The sequence below is a fragment of the Macrobrachium nipponense genome, chromosome 4 (genome assembly GCF_015104395.2).
Source record: "Macrobrachium nipponense isolate FS-2020 chromosome 4, ASM1510439v2, whole genome shotgun sequence".
NCBI classification, from domain to species: domain Eukaryota; kingdom Metazoa; phylum Arthropoda; class Malacostraca; order Decapoda; family Palaemonidae; genus Macrobrachium; species Macrobrachium nipponense.
The window spans coordinates 125,514,974-125,533,918 of NC_061100.1; the positions used below are offsets into that span (position 1 = coordinate 125,514,974).

An 18,945-nucleotide genomic window follows, 5' to 3' on the forward strand; every position below is an offset into this window, starting at 1 on the left:
ATAACAGTGGGAAAGAATAACACTTTGATTCCATCATCTCTAATGTTAAACTTTAGAATTCTTCCAGCTTATGTTTGTCTGGAAGCAATTGTGAAGTTTTCTTTACAGTCAAGGTTCAGATGTTCTTTCATTATTAGATGTCTTGCTTTCCTCAGAGTTATGCTTTTTTTCTCTCTCCCCTGACCATCCCTATACATTAAATATTTTAATTCAGTGGTCGCGAGTGAGACAGCCATGCTGTTAAAGTGAACAATAATGTTTGACACTTCAGTACCAACACATACCTCGCTGTAGCAAGGAGAGAGAGGAGTGATAACAAACCCACATAAGAGGATATGGTGGATTATTATGGGAACAGATAGCTCTCCATCTGCAGATGCAATGAACTATGTCATTGTATGAAACACCCAGAAATAGAAGCCTAAAGACACTTATATATCATCGGTTCTAAGGTTGAGCTCAGTTGTCCTGGAATCGTCTTTATTCAGAAATTGACTAAAGGTGGCAAACTCCCAGTTGGTTTATAATACTTACCTCCCACCATAGAGTAAGTCTTTCCTAATGTTAAGACCAAATGTTTGTTCTGTATATGAACAAATAACAAATTTTTTAATCCAATTGTGTTTTTCATAACTATAAACCTGAGGTCTTAGCATATAAAAGACCCAACTCGAACCGCCCCTTTGAAAGTTAAACTGGGTTGGAAGAGTAACTGATGTGATCACTTTGAATTTTAGCCTAGCCTAACTCTTTACACAAATGTATAATCTACCCACCTGTACGCATTCTCCAACACCAGTATACTCCCGAAATCACCTTAGATCAACAGTACAACAAGACTTGCTGCCCAAAAACTCCTACCAGACAGAGAGCTCTCTCCTACCAACCAAATAGCGCACACAGGTCTCCTCCTGCCCCGTGTTATTGTTTACATCCAACCGACGCTGTCGCCATCTTGTCTTCTATGACGTCACAACACAATTTGAATGCAGTGGTCCCCCGATATTTGCGGGGGATGCATACCAGACGCCCCGTGAATAGCTAGAACCTGCAAATAGTTGGAACCCCTATGAAAATGCTTAAAACCTCCTATTTTGGTAGTTAAAACTCAAGAAAAACCCACTAGAAATTTATACCTGGTTTTTTTAATAGTTTTACCGCAAAAAGTGCATTTTATGATTTAAAAAAAAAAAAAAAAAAAAAAAGAAGGAATTTCTGGATATTTCTCATAGAAAAATACTGCGAATAATGTGGGGAAATGTTCCAGAGAGAAATCCACGAATGTGTGAGTCTGCGAATCCGGAGAATGCGAATACGAGGGTCCACTGTACATCAACAGACATCCTCTAAAACCAACCATATGCTGTCCATATAGTATAGGACACCCACCATATTTTGACAATGCATTAAATACCAATAACTATTATACAATATATAATCTCTTTCTCCCTCCCCTCCGACTGTTTCCTAATTTAGTCCCCTCTTAATTTCCTTCGTCCTCCAACTCTTTACCCTCTACATAATTTCTAATACTTTCCCCTGAAACTCCTTGTTTAGTTAATACATCAGCCACTTGCTCCTTTCCTTTTATCCATCTCACCTTAATTATTTCTCTAGATTCTATGGTTTCCCTTATTGCTGCAATATCTATTTTTAATCTCTTACTACTTACACCAGTGCTCGATTTGATTGCAGTCATTAGTGTTTTACTGTCACTATTAACCAAAGCTTCTAAATTTCTCCCTCCTACTACCTCTTCCCCCAAATGTTTGAAATATATCAATCCTTCTACAGCCTCCTCAACACTCAGGGCTTCGGCATTAATGGTGGATTTTGTCACTCCTGGATTTCCTAGACTTCCACCATATGGGACTTCTCCTCTTCCCATCTGTCAAGGAAATAATATAACTCAGTTGAGATTGGCCATCTTCTATGTTTCCAAATGAAGCATCTGCATAGGCTTCCCAATAAATCCTTTCTTCTTCCATCTCACTTATTGTAACTTCGCCCATCATGCTCTTAGTTTTTCTCACAATTTTAATAAGCTTCTTCATATCCTGAGTTGTTCCTTCTTTAAATGCTTTACTTAATTTGCTAACATCATATGATATTTCTGGCATCGTTTGTAGTGATACCCAATTCAGCTGCCCTACCACTGATCTATACTCGGTTAACTCCTTTTATTCTAGCACTCTATTACCTGTATATCTTGTAGCCTATGGTTCTCTTATAGAATTTATATACTGCCACTGATTAAGGGAAAATCTATTCTCCTTGTGCTCTATTACTACTCCTATATACTTAGACCTTTTACTTTCTTGTTCTACTTGCAATTTCCCTTTCAATTGCCCAATTTTTTCCTTTAAGAATCCTTCAGTTCCTCCGTAGCAAAAATCATCTACATGTGTACACAAAAAGCCATTCAATTTATTGTCCTTTTTCCAAAAGAATATATTAGGTTCTAGTGTACTTCTCTCACCTTGAAGCTCCTTCATTACTTTCACCACTTTACAATACCATGCTTTTGCTGTGTCCTTGAGCCCGTAGATGGTTTTCTTCAACTTCCATAATCCCCTCCAACCATCTTCCCTAGGTGGCTTTAAATACACTTCTTTGTATCTCGTCACCTTGTAAATGGTATGCAGTTTTGACATCCAATGTATAACAATTCCAATTTTTCACCTTTATTATGGTTAGACGGAATTTTAAAATTTCAGCATTGCATGTGGGAGTGTCCTTTTCCCACTCTGCTATCATCTCTTCCTCAAACCCTCTAGCTACCAATCTTGCTTTACATATCCTTTCCCCCCCTTTTATCTTTTCAGTTACTATCCATCTTGTAGATATAGCTTTTTGTCCAACATCATTTACCTCCTCATATACCTGGTTATCTCTCCAACTTTAAAAGTACTTTTTCTGTAGCTTCCATTACGCTTCTATTTTCAAATCTCAGCAACACCACCTCTTCATCTTCAATTTTTTCTACCTGACTATAATCCCTCAAGTTAACCCACCCTTTGTCACCTGACTGCAAGTCTTGTACATTGAACGAATCAGCCCATGCTTTGCTTTATCTTTTTCCTGCAAGACTTAACATACTCCATTCTTCTACTTGTCCTGTATCGTTGTTTATAGCTCTAACTCTATTTCCCTTTTTGAATTTTGGTATCTCTTCCATACCTCATCTCCTACCACTGTTTCTTCAAATTTATGTTCTCTGATGCTTTTGTTTAACGCTATTCTTATTTTATTACATGACTCATTTTTTATAAATGCTTCTCAGGCCTTGTGCATTGCTTTCAGTGTGTCCCTTACCATACCCTCTTCCATCCTTTTCTCTGCTTGCAGGACTTGAACTTTCTTCTCCCATTAGGTTAGGCAATGAAGGGTTTTTTCCAAATACTAATTGGTTGGGAGAGAAACCTCCATTATTCATTAAGCATGATCATGCCTATGGTCTTTTCACATAATCCGTTGCTCCACGGAGGTTCCGATGCTGTGGCTAATACTGTTTAATAGTTCCCAAGCTTTCTGCCAGCCCTCCATTAACTTTTTCATTTTGAAATTCTCCCCCCATTGTCTGACAATATTTTGGAGGGCGCTCCAAACATAGCAAACCAGCACTCAAAAAGTGTCTTTATTATAGTTTCTGGTTTCTTATCTTTTATCCAACATGCCTGACACTACCTCGTTGCCATATCCACTATTACAAAGAACTTTCTCTCTTCTATCTCTCCCACATCCATCGCTACAACTTCATTAAACGTTTTACTCCAAGAAAAGCCTCCTACTGGTTTTGCGGGATTTCTTTTGTATCTTTTACATACCTCACAATTTTCAATCAGGTCCGTTAGTAACTTTCTTATTTCCTCTTTTTCTTTTTTGATTAACCCATTACTCCATTGTGCTTCCTCTGTTAGCTTCCATATTTTATCTCCACTTCCGTGACCAAACTGTAAATGTAGTTTCTTCATTGTGTTCTTAATTTCCCTCAGATTCTTTCCCTTCCAACCCTCCAGTAATAGTTCTTATAGGTACTCTTAAATGACCCTGTTCGTCTTCTCTTAACTACTTTCATTCTCCCTAATACTTCTATTATGACACAATTTTCTTTCAAATTTAGGGTCATACCCATTTTCCTCATGGTTTGCTTACCTATCAGCCAGGGTATATCACCCTGCAGAATTTCTGCCTTCAAATAAAACTGCTTGTTTTTAGTATCACAGGTATTTCTATTATTCATTTGGACTTATGTCTTACCAAAATTAAACACTATTAGACACTGTCTTAGTGTCCCTCATTCTCCTCAACTCTTCCTGATCCAGATCCATGACAGTGCATGCTAGTAACAATTCCCCACAAACTGTTGATTTACACCATATCATGTCTAAAATTACATCAACCACCCCCCGCGACTCTTCCACTATTTTATTAACTTCTCTTACATAAACCTCTTCTTTTGTCCCAGTTTCTGTTTTCAGCTTAATTTCTTCTAGTTTTGTTTCGGTTTTCTTCCTATTATGAAAATTATGAGGACAATCCCTAGCCCAATGCCATTCCGAGCTGCATATTGCACATACTGTTACCTTCCCTTCTTTGTTTATAGGATTTCTTCCAGCCCTACCTCGGTTCCATCTTCCCCGATATCTCTGGTTTTCCCTCCCTCTCCCAGAACTGGCATTGCCTTCTGATGACCCCCACCATTCCCGTTCCTCTTTAGTCCCTAATCCCTCAAGTAGTCTTTTCATTGTTTGCGACACTGTTTCGTAATCTAACTTTTCTTGCCCTCAAGCCAATAATACCATTTGTTTTTTATTTTCCGTTAGATTTGCTTGCTCTATTACATGATGACCCTTGACTTCCCCTTCAAGCGTGCCTTTCCCCATTGCTATTTCACACTCGGATGCTGCCTTCTCGTATCTTAATTAAATAGTCTGCTATCTTTTCACTAGATTCTCTTCTTATTAGAATGCATTTTTTTATTCTGCCGTAATTCTCCATTACCGAGTCTTTTAGATAGGCTTTATTTATACTTTGGTTTGCTCTAGGATTATCTTTGTACCCTCTGTACCCGTACGGTTTATCTCTCTAATCCTTCCACTAGTTCTCGGGCTTTACACTTTTAAGCTCATTCTCATTTCTATCGCCCGGGTATTTTGTATCTTCTCCATACAACAATAGCCAATCTTCGACTTGACCTTTCCATTCTTTGTACTCTTCTTGTATCCCGCTGTACTCTTCATGTATCCCGCTAAACCTTGGACATTCCCTTCTCCATCTAGTCTCCCTTCGTTCACTGTTGGATCTAGGCATATTTGATCAACCACACACTGCTACCAGTTTGAATTTTAGCCTAGCCTAACTTTCTTTATACAAATGTATAATTTAACCCACCTGTACGCGTTCTCCAACACAGTATACTCCCATACACCTTAGATCAACAGCACAACAAGAGTTACAACCCAAAAACTCCTACCAGACAGAGAGCTCTCTCATACCAACCAAACAGCACACGCACGTGTCTCCTTCTGCCCAGTGTTATTGTTTACATCCAACCGACGCCACCATCTTGTCTTCTATGACGTCACAACACAACTTAAATACATCAACATACACCTAAAATCAACCATATTCTGTCCATATATAGGACACCCACCGTATTTCAACAATGCATAAAATACCAATAACAATTTTACAATATATAATCAATCACATGATGCCCACAGCATTGTGGGAAAAGAAATCCCACAGACCCTTGTGATCAAGCACAGATGCCAATAGTTCCTTGCATACTCAAATATTCAATAATTTTACCAGTTTTCTTTGTTAGTTATGAAAAATACAAATTGATTAAAAATTTTGTCATTTTGTCATTTCTGGAAGGCTTCACAATGAAGAGTAGTTTTCCTTATTTGAAAACAAACTTTAATAATAGTTTATTATTATGTAGTTTTGACTTTATTTTTTCATTTGTTTTATTTTTATGCCCATAATGCTTTATTTGATAATGTATTTTTTCCAGGTAAATTCCTTGTTGTCACAATTAAAGCTTTATCAAGATGAAAATGAAAAGTTGAATAGAGCTCTTCAAACAGCATTGGATGAAAATACAAATATGGCTGAAAAGGCTTTGTTAGTAAGTAATCTAATAATGGTTTAGTAATTTTTTCTTTATTGGCAATTATATGTCTGTTGGCAGTCATGAGAAGTGTTATGCTATTATTTTCATGATGTTTTATATGGCATCATAATGTTTAGTGTTTAATTGTTTTCATTCCTTTTTTCTGTCACCAGGCGGAAATGGCACGTGATCGTTTGAAAACCAGGCTTGAAGAGCTCCGATGTCAGACTGGCAATACTGTGGAAGTTCTGAACAAGACGTTAGATGTTACATTAAATCCACAGCTTGGCGAGCAAATTGATTTGATTAAGGAGATACAAAATAAGATAATTGACCTACAGGTATACAGTTTACATTTTTTGGTGTAATATTTCGTGCCATATTTCCTAGCAAGTTTATAATGTTACAAACCCAATGGCTCGCCAACTTGTTTCATGGCTTTTAAGCCATGAAACAAGTTGGCGAATATATATATGAGGTCTGATGCATGGCAAAAATTTCTTGACCATAGCAAAGAAGAAAAAAGAAATGGCTGATCCCCATTGAACATCTCACCTCTGATGTCAATAACACCATAGTTTTACCTTCCTTGTGACTTGTCTTGTCTAGCCAAGTCCTCACTTTGGATTTTGGGTAATGTCATCATCTTCGTTTTCCTCGTCCATTCACGATATAGTGCTGAGGGACTTTTTACTAATATTCATGGGTCAGTTGCCATTGCTTGTAGAAGTTTCCAGTATTTGGAGGTCCTTCCATTGAAAATCTTCAAGAACATAACACCTGAAGAAGTGTTATGGGATCAGGAAAGGAAGCAATGGAAAGAGTGCGGTATGGAAAGTAGCCGTGTGCGATGAATCTGGTATTGTGTGCAGATGGTATGAAGAATGTTTGTGATTACCAAATACTATATGCATAGAATAAAAGATATTTCATTCCTGAAATACATTAAAGAGCAAACAAGGAAGGAAATGAAGTACTAGAGTAATAATAATAATAATATGCTTTATTTCAGCTCAGGGCCATATACATGGAATATACAAAATACAGACAGTAACATACACAATCTAGATACATGAGACAACATGATAAAAAAAAGAAAATGAATAATCGACACTTATCCACAAAATTGCTGAGGTAGCATAAAAGCTAGTAATCATAATACTGGTAATAACAGTAATAATAATGGTGAGAAAAAAAATATGCATTGAGAGTGATAACAGTTAGTGCACATATTATTTAACTTAAATTTCAACTAGAGACCTTAGGTGGTTACAGTAGTCAGGTCCAGAGGGCTAAATACAAAAATTGAATGTAAAAAAACTTTTGATAGTAATCACAGTAGTAATGAAAAATTAAAATATCTGCAGATGACATCTTGCCAATACAGATATTAGGTCCTTTAGGGGACAAAGGCCTCATTTTCCCATCTTTCCCACAATTTAGATCTTCTTCTTGCTTCACTCCTTAGGATGCTTTGTATGAGCGAGTTGCTGCTGTTTCTCACTCGGGTTACCAGACTGGACGTTGTACGCCTAACAATGATTTTTAAATTGTCCAGGTGGTTTACTATGAACATCTGTGTGGCGGAGTGGTAGCGGGGAGTGTTTGTGAGGCGTCTCAGGATGTCATTGTGCACAACAGTGATGCGTCTCACGGTCTCTCGGGTATAGTTCGTCCAGAGGGAACACCCATAGGTGCTGTAGTAGTACGAGCGGAAGAGCAGCAGTTTCACGTCTCGGTGACAGAAGGCAAACCTCCTTGCAATCATGTTGCCAGTTGCACATAGTTTACAACGCCTCTGTTCAATGTCTGCCGTATCTTTAAGGTCGTCGGTGATAATGTGACCTAAATACGTAAATTCGTGCACAAATTCCCGCTGATGGTTTCCGAGGAAAATATGTGGTTCTGCAATATGCTTAAGTGATCTCGGGAGCAGCGACATGCACTGAGTCTTGGTTTCGTTGTAGATTATATCAAATTCCTCTGCATATTGGCGGCAAGTGTCGATGAGTCGTTGGAGACCTTGCATTGATGGGGAAATCAGAACCATATCGTCGGCGTAACAAAGGTTGTTTATAGTTGTTTCATTGACAGTGCATCCGATTGGGAGTGAGTTCAGTTTGACATTCAAGGCATCTGTGTACGTATTAAACAGGTATGGAGAGAGAATGCCCCCTTGCCGAAGCCCGTTTAGGGAGCCGAAGGTGTACGATAATACGTTACCCCATTTGACAAAGAATTGCTGTGTGGAGAACCAGCAATGTAAAATGCCAATTAGATACAGGGGTGTGACCCTTTTATGCTGCTTCAAGAAGAGCTTCAGGTAGTTTACTCTGTCAAATGCTTTTCTCACATCTACAAAACAAAGGAAAACAGGAGAGGCTGATGATAGGTAGTAGTTCAGCAATTCTTTCAGTATGTAGATGCAGGTGTCAGTTGAGTGGTTTGCTTTAAACCCGAACTGGTTGTCAGTGGTGTGTAGAAAGGGTAGAAGTCTCACTAGAAGGACCGACTCAAGTATCTTTGATGCGATCGTTGTGATTGCAATCGGCTGGTAGTTGCCAGGGTCAGCTGCGTCCTTTAGCTTGTTTTTGATTAATGGTATCAAGTAAACTAAGAGTAGGGAGTCTGGAAGAAACCGTTGAATTATGCACGCATTGAATAGGGCAGCTAGCAAAATGTAAATTAGCTAGCAAAATGTAAATTATCAGATGGCAGAATTTGAAGGCCTCTGCAGGAAGACCATCATAGCCGGGTGATTTATTATTAGGTAGGCTGTTTATGGCATAACTGATGTTACCTGGCGTAATACGGTCTGCAAAATGAAATTGAATGTCAGTAAGGAGGTTATCTACATTCCTTCGGGAATCTTGATCATTTATGCAATTCAGGATATTGTTGAAGTGATCGCCCCACATACTTGCGATAGCTTCTTCTCCGACTGCTTTCCCTACTCTCTGTGATAGCTTTTTAGTTATGGGATTTAAGGACTGGATATCTTTCCAAAGATGAGGATAATCACCAAATTCTAAGTTTCTAGCCATTGCATCGGCTCTTAGTTGTTTTTCATTTAACCTGCAGTGCTTAAGAGCAAGTTTGAACTGCACTCTCGCCTGTCTCATTAGTAATGCAGTGTGCCCTTCCCTGGGGCTATCATTTTGCCTCCACAGTAAAAACATTTTTCGTGAGTATGTATACAGATCTTTAACCAAGTCATTCCATACGAGATTTACCTTGACGAAATCTATAGGAGTCCTGCCCGAAGCAAGCATAGCGGAGATTATGTTCGAATAGAATTCATTCAGATCCCTCCTGTGGTGGTCATTTCTACAATTTGTGTTAGTACAAAGTAAGGCGTCTGCCGGTTGAACTATTGACCGCAACCTGGTTTCCGTGGTCGTCCTAAAGTATCTGGTTTTCTGTTGGTTTTTAAAATTCCAGTTTACTGCTGGTGGGCAATCAGTTAGAGGGGTTCATGGTAGGGAGGTTATGGGGGTACTGAATGACACCTGTAATGAGATGTGATCGTAGCCTGTTGCAAGATCATAGGTCATAATAGAATCATGAAGTTGTGGAGATGTGATGCAGTGGTCCAGCCGGGAGGTTGTAATAACGTCTGCTCTATTATGTACATATGAATAGGAGAAGGGAGGGAGGAGCATTACATCGCTAATTTGGAGAGCATGGTTTTGACAGAAGCGAGTAAGTTCATTATAAAATTGTTTTGTGGGGTGAGAATTAAGGTCCCCAATTATACAAATATGATCAGCAGGAGAATCATGAATAATACTGTGTAACTCCCTTAGGATCATGCAGTAATGATCAAAATTATTGCTATTTTCCCATCGCATATAAACATTAATGATTAGGATTTTAGAGTTAGTTCCCTACTGTCACTTGAAGCCCCAGCAATCTGTCACTCCTGTAGGTCATCACCTTTATCATATTGTCTAATGATTTGTGCCACAGGAAAGAAAGGCCCCCTTTCGGCCGACCGACTATGATTTGATCTGTAACTTGAATCGATGAAGTGGAGAAGGTTCTGAAGTCTTCATGAATTGATTCGCAGATGGCAAGGTCATGTGGCCAGAGGAGCGTTTCTTGCAATGCAATGATGCCTTTGAAGTTTTTGCAGAACATGTTTAGGAGAGGAATGTTCCGCTTGAGACCAAAAATATTCCAAGAGATTATGTTTAATGTATCCATGGCTACTCATGAAGATGGGAGATGAATGCGCTGATCATTTGGGTGGATGGGGGGTTAGCCAGGGGGAGTGGGCAGTCACTCGCCATTTGGAGTTGACTGGCACTTGCGGTGGAAATGACCCTGATTGGAGTGTCAGTAAGTTCCCCTGGGGGTGGTTGATCCCGGATTAGTTTTTATCTTGAAACTAATATATTAGGACCGAAATTCTCGCCTTTAAGAACGTCGAGGTGTTGAAATAGGCAGGTAATCCTGTAAGCCACTTTGTTTACTTCTGCATGGGAGTTCGTGAGAGATTTCATTCCCAAAATGTATTAAAGAACAACAGAAGAGAATGAAGTTAAGTAAAAGATATTTAATTCCTGAACTGCATTAAAGAGCAAATGAAGAAGGGAATAAAGTAGAGAAGAATGCTGTGGTAGAATATTTTTCTTTCGTTGGAAATACATTGAACTGTGAAACAGCTGCAGTGTTGGTGAATGGATATCAGGTAGCTCATATAAGGTCATCCAAAGTTAAATTTCAGGTAGGTCATATAAGGTCATCCAAAGTTATATTTCAGGTAGGTCATATAAGGTCATCCCCATGAAAATACTCCTACCGTTGTTGGCCATAAACCATATTGATGATCCTACCATTATTAGTCATGTGCATACTACCCCTTTTGCTTTAAACATTGTTCACAAATTTGATAGGTATATCCACAAGATCCACACAAATACTTATACCATTCCTTCGACTCTAGCACTCATACTGTGAGTGGACTCTTATTTAATACCATAGTTACCTGTAAATTGGTGTTGCAGTGGCTGTGGACATCAGATTTGATGTACTTTTACCTCTAGACATTGAATATGTTTCCTTCAGTTTTAGCCACAGTTGTAATGCACACTAGTTTTTAAACCTAAGATACCCACTAATTTCAGCAGTATTTGGTGATTTTTTGTTCTAGTAGATTCCATTTGACCTAGATTATATTTTCTATTGTTCATGACCATGCTGTGTAAAAGTAGCTGTAATTATATTATTTATCCTTCTAAATAGCTTATTTTATTAATTGCAGGGCGAACAACGAAAAAATGAGACTATGATGATGGAACACGAATTGTCACGCCACAGTATTACTACAAAGTCCATGAATGGTATCAAAACTGAAGATCTTGGCGAAGGCCAAAAGGATGCCGATTCTAGAGACCCAGATAGTGGCTTAGAGGATTCTCCATCGAAGCAGTTTGGAACAGCTTACACGTTGCGCCAGGCGAAACTGAATGAGGAATTACAGGTTATATTTTTCTCATGTATCTTTTTTTTTTCTCTCTCTCTCTCCATAGAACTGAATGATGATGATGACCAAAAGAGTTATGGTTCACACTCATAAATGGTGACCTCGTTAAGGACCACAGTAATGAATACCCTGTAGATGAAAAAGTTCTTAAAATAACATTGAGGTTTTATGACATTTATGATGACATTGTCACAGTGAAGTAGTTTTAGTATATGTTTGTATTTCAAGTTTTACACACTTAACTCTTTGAGGATTTGGGGGTGAAGTGGGGAGGGGTGGGTGTCAAAATCTCTCAATGCCAGAACACTCACCCTTCATTAACAATGAAAATTCTTAGCAAAAAGTTTTTGATCACTGTGTAACATTATACGTCATGCCGCATTAATGAAGTAGGCGTCAGTTTAAAGCCAAAGAGTTGAACTTTATCATATACCTAAAATGACCAAAAAATTAAAAGAAAATATCAATACCAAGTAAAAGTTAGCTTAACTGAAATTTTTTTTTGTTATTTTTAGGAATTTACAAATAGTGAAAGAGAAATAGCATTCTTTGTTTACGTGTGTAACTGAATGAAATTAATTGCTATATGAGCTACTTATGTTACCACAAAGCACATTCAAAAGATTGTAAAATGTATGAGTGGCACATATTCACCCAGCTGGATAACAAGTTTGTCACTTCTGAAACAAGCTGCGATAAATTGGAATATATACAAAGGTCTCCAGACATTGACAAGCATCTTTGCACCACATTCAAATTTTGTTTTTATGACGTATATGATTTATGGCTCAGCAAAACAATAGCCTAAATAGTGTCACTAAGGAAATACAGTAGTACCTCGAGATATGAAAGGCTCAACTTACGAAAAACTCGAGATACGAAAGCCAATACGAAAAATTTTAACGGCTCTACATACGAAAGGTTTCTGAAAGTCCGAGATTCGCCCAAACCACCGATAACAATTTTGAAACTCGCGCGCCGCCAACGTAGTAGACTCGCCACCATCTTCCTGCTCTCCCATTGGTTCCTGATGCTAGTCACTGCCATGAGATCCTTCTCTCCTATTGGACAGCATCCCTCCCATCATGCATCTATGTACGTATATGTGGTGGCATGCCTACCTCGTCCACTTCGTACCAGCATCGTTATCGTACGCACGCAGTATTCGTTCGGTCTAACGATTTCGTTTAGTAACATAAAGTCGTTAGTGATTTTGTTGCAGTGTACGTACTTTATCATGTTGTGCGAAAACTTTATTGTACTTGTACGTAAATTACGTACAAGATAACATAGTCATGGGTCCCAAGAAGGTTGAAATTCACGGAAAGAAGCGAATGCTCTCTTTGGAGACAAAGATGGAGATCATCAAAAAGTATGAAGCTGGTATGCGATTGAGTGTGATCGCCAAGGAATACGGCCGAAATCCGTCGACAATAGGCACCATCCTGAAACAGAAGGATGCCATCAAAGTATCTACACCATCCAAGGGCATCACTATTTTGTCCAACAAGAGGACCCACGTGCACGACGAGATGGAACGGTTGCTTCTTCTCTGGATAAAAGACAAAGAAATCGCTGGTGATACGGTAACGGAGACGGCAATCTCCCACAAGGCCAGCGCTATTTTCGGCGATTTGATTGCGCAAGCGGAAGACGACGGAGGGGAAGGGACATCAGCACAAACCCCAGAGTTCAAGGCTTCGCATGGTTGGTTCAAGAAATTCCGTAAACAAACTGGCATCCATTCGGTGGTGCGGCATGGGGAGGCTGCCAGCTCAGACACGAAAGCGGCCGAAGCATTTAGAAAGACTTTCAACGAGATGATGACCAAGGAAGACTACAGTTCTCAGCAAGTTTTCAACTGTGATGAGACTGGCCTTTTTTGGAAAAAAATGCCTCGTCGGACGTACATCACGGAGGAAGAAAAGAAGCTACCCGGGCATAATCCTATGAAAGACAGGCTTATGCTCGCACTTTTTTTGAACGCCATGTGGGGGATTGCAAGGTGAAGCCCCTACTGGTATATTCCGATTCCGACTCCTCGAGCCTTCAAGGCCCACAAAGTGCTTAAGGAGAAGCTTCCAGTGATGTGGAGGGCTAATGCAAAAGCCTGGGTAATGAGGCTTTTGTTCACCGAGTGGGTAAATCTGTGTTTCGTCCCGACAGTGAAGAAATTTTTTGGAAGAGAAGCGCCTCCCCCTGAAATGTCTGCTGGTGTTGGACAATGCCCCTGCCCACCCTCCTGGCCTCGAGGAAGATATCCTAGCGGAGTATTCCTTCGTCAAGATTCTTTTTCTTCCGCCCAACACCACCCCTCTCCTCCAGCCCATGGACCAGCAAGTGATAGCGAACTTTAAGAAGCTGTACACAAAAAATCTTTTCAAGAGATTGTTTTCGACATCACCGATACCACACCACCTCACCTTGCATGAATTTTGGAAGGAGCATTTCAACATCGTCATTTGCATCCGACTCATCGACCAAGCTTGGCAGGAGGTTTCGAGGCGAACCTTGAATTCCTCGTGGAGGAAACTCTGGCCTGATGCCATATCCGCCCTGGACTTCGAGGGATTCGACGCGGACGAAGCTGGTGCTGCAGAGTCAGAAACAGTTGACGATCCCGAAACTGTTTCCCAACCAGATCTTGACGAGATCGTTGCACTCGGCAAGTTCATGGGGCTGATTGTCGACGAGGACGACATCAACGACCTTCTCGAGGAGCACCAAGAGGAGCTTACGACGGATGACCTGAAGGAGTTGGAGGCCATGCAACATAACGTCGTTCAAAGAGAGTTCTCTAGCAGCGGCGAGGAAGAGGAGGAGGACCCTATGACAACGGCAGAAATTAAGGATGTTCTAGCCGCTTTTCATAAAGTGCAATCATTTATAGAAAAAAGACACCCCGAAAAGGCTCACACAGGTCGTATGCTTGCGCAGTTCGATGACGTTTGCCTGAGTCGTTTCAGGAACATTGTGAAAGTAGGGCCAGAAGCAATCTTCCTTGGATCATTATTTTTTAAAGAGGCCTTCAGCATTAGCAGGAGTAAGCAAAAAGGAAGAACCAAGTGATAAAAAGCAAAGTTGAAAGCAAAAAGGAAGAACCAAGTGATGAAAACAGAAAGTTGAAAGCAAAAAGGAAGAACCAAGTGATAAACAGAAAGTTGAAAGTGGTGATGAAGTTGAAATTCTGTTTAAAAAAAAAAAAAAAAAAAAACTTAAAGATAAAAAAAAAAAAAATTTTTTTTTTTTTTTTCATTTTAGTTTTTTTTTGTAAAGTTAAGTGTTACAGTTTTGTTAATATGTTTCGTAAATTGTAGTTTATGTATGTTTTCCTTACATTTTTTTTATGTGTTTTTGTAAAGTTAAGTGTACGTACGTATCTGCCGTTTGTCCTCGTCCTCCTCTGCCGCCACTTTCGGAGATAGCCTCACTCGAAAGGTAAGCTTCCACATTTTACGTACAGTATTTCTTGTATACCATGTACACTAATACACTTTATTTACAGGTTAATTTGCATTTTGTTATTAAGTTAGGTATTGAATGGTCCAAATTGTTGTAGTATTTCATTGTTTATTAGGTTCCAATTTTAGCTTTTATTATGAAATTTAATGGGGTGTTTTGGAGGGCTTGGAACGGATTAGCCATTTTACGTGTAAAATGTGGTCCAAGATACGAAAACCTCATGATACGAAGGGCGCCTCGGAACTGATTAATTTCGTATCTCGAGGTACTACTGTACTGTGACATGGAGAAGAGATAAGCGCTGCATCTTTTTGAGGTAGTGCTTACAGTAGTGTAATTGCTGAGACCCAAAATGAGTTTTCCACAAGATTTTCCAAAACTAAGGAAAATATCAAGTTTAACAGCAGAGACAAAGAATAGAATTTTATACATGAAAACAGGTACCCAATGTTTGTATTGACAAACCAGTTAATCATAGATAGGAAGGCCTGGGAGAGACTGCAGACTTTTTGTGTAACAAGTAATTTTGTAATTATAGGTACACTTTACCATAAATACACCTGGACTTCTCCATTTGTTAGTCTTAGAAACCAAATAGGTCATTGCCATTAATTTGGAGAGAAAAAGAATATGGGAATGCTAAGAGGTACAGAGGTAAACAAGCATCAAAAAGAGATAAAAGAATATTTAGAAAACAGGCAGATGATGATGGTCAAGGAGTGGCAAAGATGTTATGGTAGTAAAAAAATTATTAATGAAATATTCTTGGATGAAAAATAAAAGGAGAAAAAAAAAGAAAAAGAAAAAACCTGTCAAAGGTAGGGATGCATCACAATTACATCCAAAAAAGGAAGAAAGAACTGGGGGTGTAATAAATTTGTGAGGTCATTAATATGAGGTATGAGGAGCATAATATGATATATAAAAAAAAAAAAAACTAACAAAGATCTTAGTTTGCCCATATGAATGCCTCATTGTCCTATCCTTTGGCCCTCTTTTCTAGAATGCTGTTGGAAGAACCCTTTAAATGATTGGATGTTTTTTCGCAAAAAGGAAACCCTTGAATTTAGAATGTCAATAGTGTAATTTCACTTGTTAAGCTTTCTGTTTTCTTATTTATAATTCCATCATCTCCCTCTCCATATATAATCAAACACAAGATGATCAGATTCCATAACAGAGTCATGAAGGCATGATCATCACTATGCATGGTCACAAGTTGTCTTAAATTGGCATTTTATGTATGCAACTTACCAAGTAGTTACATAGCTATAGTTTCTAAAACTGTCGGCAGCTAGAATTTTTAAAATTCCTGGTAGCGCTAGTTTGTTTTGGCCACTAGCACCCAAGCGCTCACTAGCGCCCGAGCATCCACAGGTATACATGCAACAAAGTGCACAGAGGGACCAGTATGAAGCGCTCAGAAGATAGTCTATGTCATCAATTTAGGCTACAGATTCACAGACAGGACTTCAGGTGATGGCTGCCCCCGATCCTTCTCTGTCAGCCATCCAGAATAAGTTAGACAGCATTTTGGACTTTATTCAATCTGCAGCGCCCCCTATCCAACCTATAGAGACTTTTTCACCTATTTCTTCAGTCGAAGAAAAAGAGAAAGGAGAAGAGGAGGATAAAGAGTCTTCTCTCACTGCCTACAAAGCCTTGCTTTTTTACTGCGTTGAAAATTTTTCAGATTCGTTCTCGCCAGTGACTCCCACGTCTCCAGTGTCTTCTTACATGAGAGACAACCAGGAAGACTCCAGGAAATTACCAAAACTAGCACTGTCCTTTTCAGCTCGAAAAGCATTGAAGGAAATTAACCTTTGGCTTGAGGATAAGAGTGATCAAGGCAAAGTTAACTTTTGCTTCCTTCCGTTACGTCTTTCAATGAGGAGACATTTGTGTTACAAAACTGGAGAAGCTCTCTCTTTGGGTGTGTCTGCCTCCGCCCAGGGAGACTTCTCCGCTTATTGACTCGATGAGAAGGTCGGGTTTCAACTTGGCCAAGATCATGTTTACGGCGTCAGAATTAGACCACCTAATTAAAAATATCTTTAGGGTATTTGAAGTTTTTAGTTTCCCGGACTGGACAGTAGAAGCCTTGGGACGGAAACTCAAGAGCTGTTCAATGTTGAATGAGGAAGCTTTTACAGACATTTCGGGAGTGATCTCCTGTTTACATAAGGGGATTAGAGACGGTTCCGCAGAACTAACCTCTCTCTTCATGTTAGGCATCCTAAAGAAGAGAGATTCACAGGATTGATCCCTGAGAACCAGCCCGAGAAGAGTCTGCTTGAGACTCAGAGGTCTGGAAAAACTAACCCCTATTAATAATAATAATAAAGAAGAGAGAACTATGGTGTTCTTTTACAACCAAGGGAGTATTTCATACTCAAAAGTCTGCCTTGTTGTATTTGCCCTTGGATAAGAAGCACCTGTTTCCAGAAGAGACAGTAGTGCTAGTTGCCTTCGAATTGCAGAAGAAAGCAACACAGGATCTTCTCTCCCAATCCACTAAACGAACTAGAGAAAATATCCCTAGTGTATGCCCCTCGCCAGCCAGCCCAGGACAACCCTTTCGGGGGCAGGGGATTCGTAGATTCCCAAGATCAAGGGACAGAGCACGTTTCACCCTTAAATCTATTAAAAAATCCTCAACCAACCCCTTGACCAAGAAGTAATGTATCAGTCCTCCGTGCACCAGTAGGAGCGAGACTCCATCAGTTTTGGGAAGAATGGGAAGCAAGAGGGGCGGAACCTTGGATCGTAAAGGTTTTAAAAGGATATTATATTCCGTTCAAGAGAAAACCACCGTTATCAGGCACTCCAATAGCTTTGACAGCTTACTCGCAAAAAATTCAAAGAAGTTCATCGCCCTTTCGGAAGAGGTTTCGTCCCTCTTGCAAAAGAAAGCAATAGAGTTAATAGAAGAGCCACTAAACCCCAGGTTTTTTACAATCGTCTGTTCGTTGTGCCCCAAGTCATCGGGGAGATGGAGACCCAAATTGGACGTAAACACACTGAACCTTTATGTGCAAAGACAAAGTTCAAGATGGAGACGAATCAGTCTGTTCTTTCATCAATCCATCAAGGGGATTGGATGATCTCCATTGATATGGAGGATGCATATTTTCACATTCCAATACACCAAAACTTAGAGGTTTCTGTGTTTTGTCTTCAGGGGACAATATATACCAGTTCAGAGGGCTGTGTTTCGGGCTTTCGACTGCACCACAAGTTTTTCACCCGAGTGCTAGCTTCCATTGCGAAATGGTTACATCTAATCGGGTTAAGGATATCACTTTACTTGGATGATTGGCTTCTCCGGTCAAAAACAAAGGAGACGAGGTGCACGGAGGACCTTCAGAAAACCCTGACTTTAGCTCAGGAGCTAGGACTGTTAATAAACAGACGAAAGTCTCAGTTACTACCCAGTCAGGAAATAGTCTATTTGGGGATGAGTATCAACTCGGTGGGTTTTGGGTCTTTTCCATCCCCTCAAAGAATCGAGTTGTGCCTACAGAAGGTTGAGAAATTTCTAGTTCTCCAGGAATGCTCTGCAAAGGAATGGATGGAGTCGTTTTGGGCACACTATCCTCAATAGAACAGTTCGTGACACTATGGGAGACTGCATATGAGGAACCTACAGTTCTTCCTCAGAGCGAACTGGAACAGAAAGAAGTTTCCGGACTCTTATGTTCCGTATCACAAGAAATAAAGGAGGACCTGCAATGGTGGAAGTCAAGAGACAGACTTGCAGAAGGGAGATCCCTCCTCCTGCAGATCCCCAACCTAGTGTTCTTTTCAGACGCATCAGATGAAGGATGGGGAGTGATTCTGGGGGGTGGGGGAAAAAAAGGAAGTATCAGGCAGG

General features: G+C 39.7%; 1 protein-coding gene across 1 annotated transcript in view; it reads left to right on the forward strand.

Annotated features, from left to right (window-relative positions):
• LOC135211133 (chromosome-associated kinesin KIF4A-like) overlaps positions 1-18,945 on the forward strand; it is a 214,569-nt gene that overhangs the window by 100,796 nt on the left and 94,828 nt on the right. Inside the window, 3 exon segments of the mRNA XM_064244278.1 lie at positions 6,023-6,136; positions 6,295-6,462; positions 11,388-11,606. Of these exon segments, the coding sequence (XP_064100348.1) occupies positions 6,023-6,136; positions 6,295-6,462; positions 11,388-11,606 (501 nt within the window).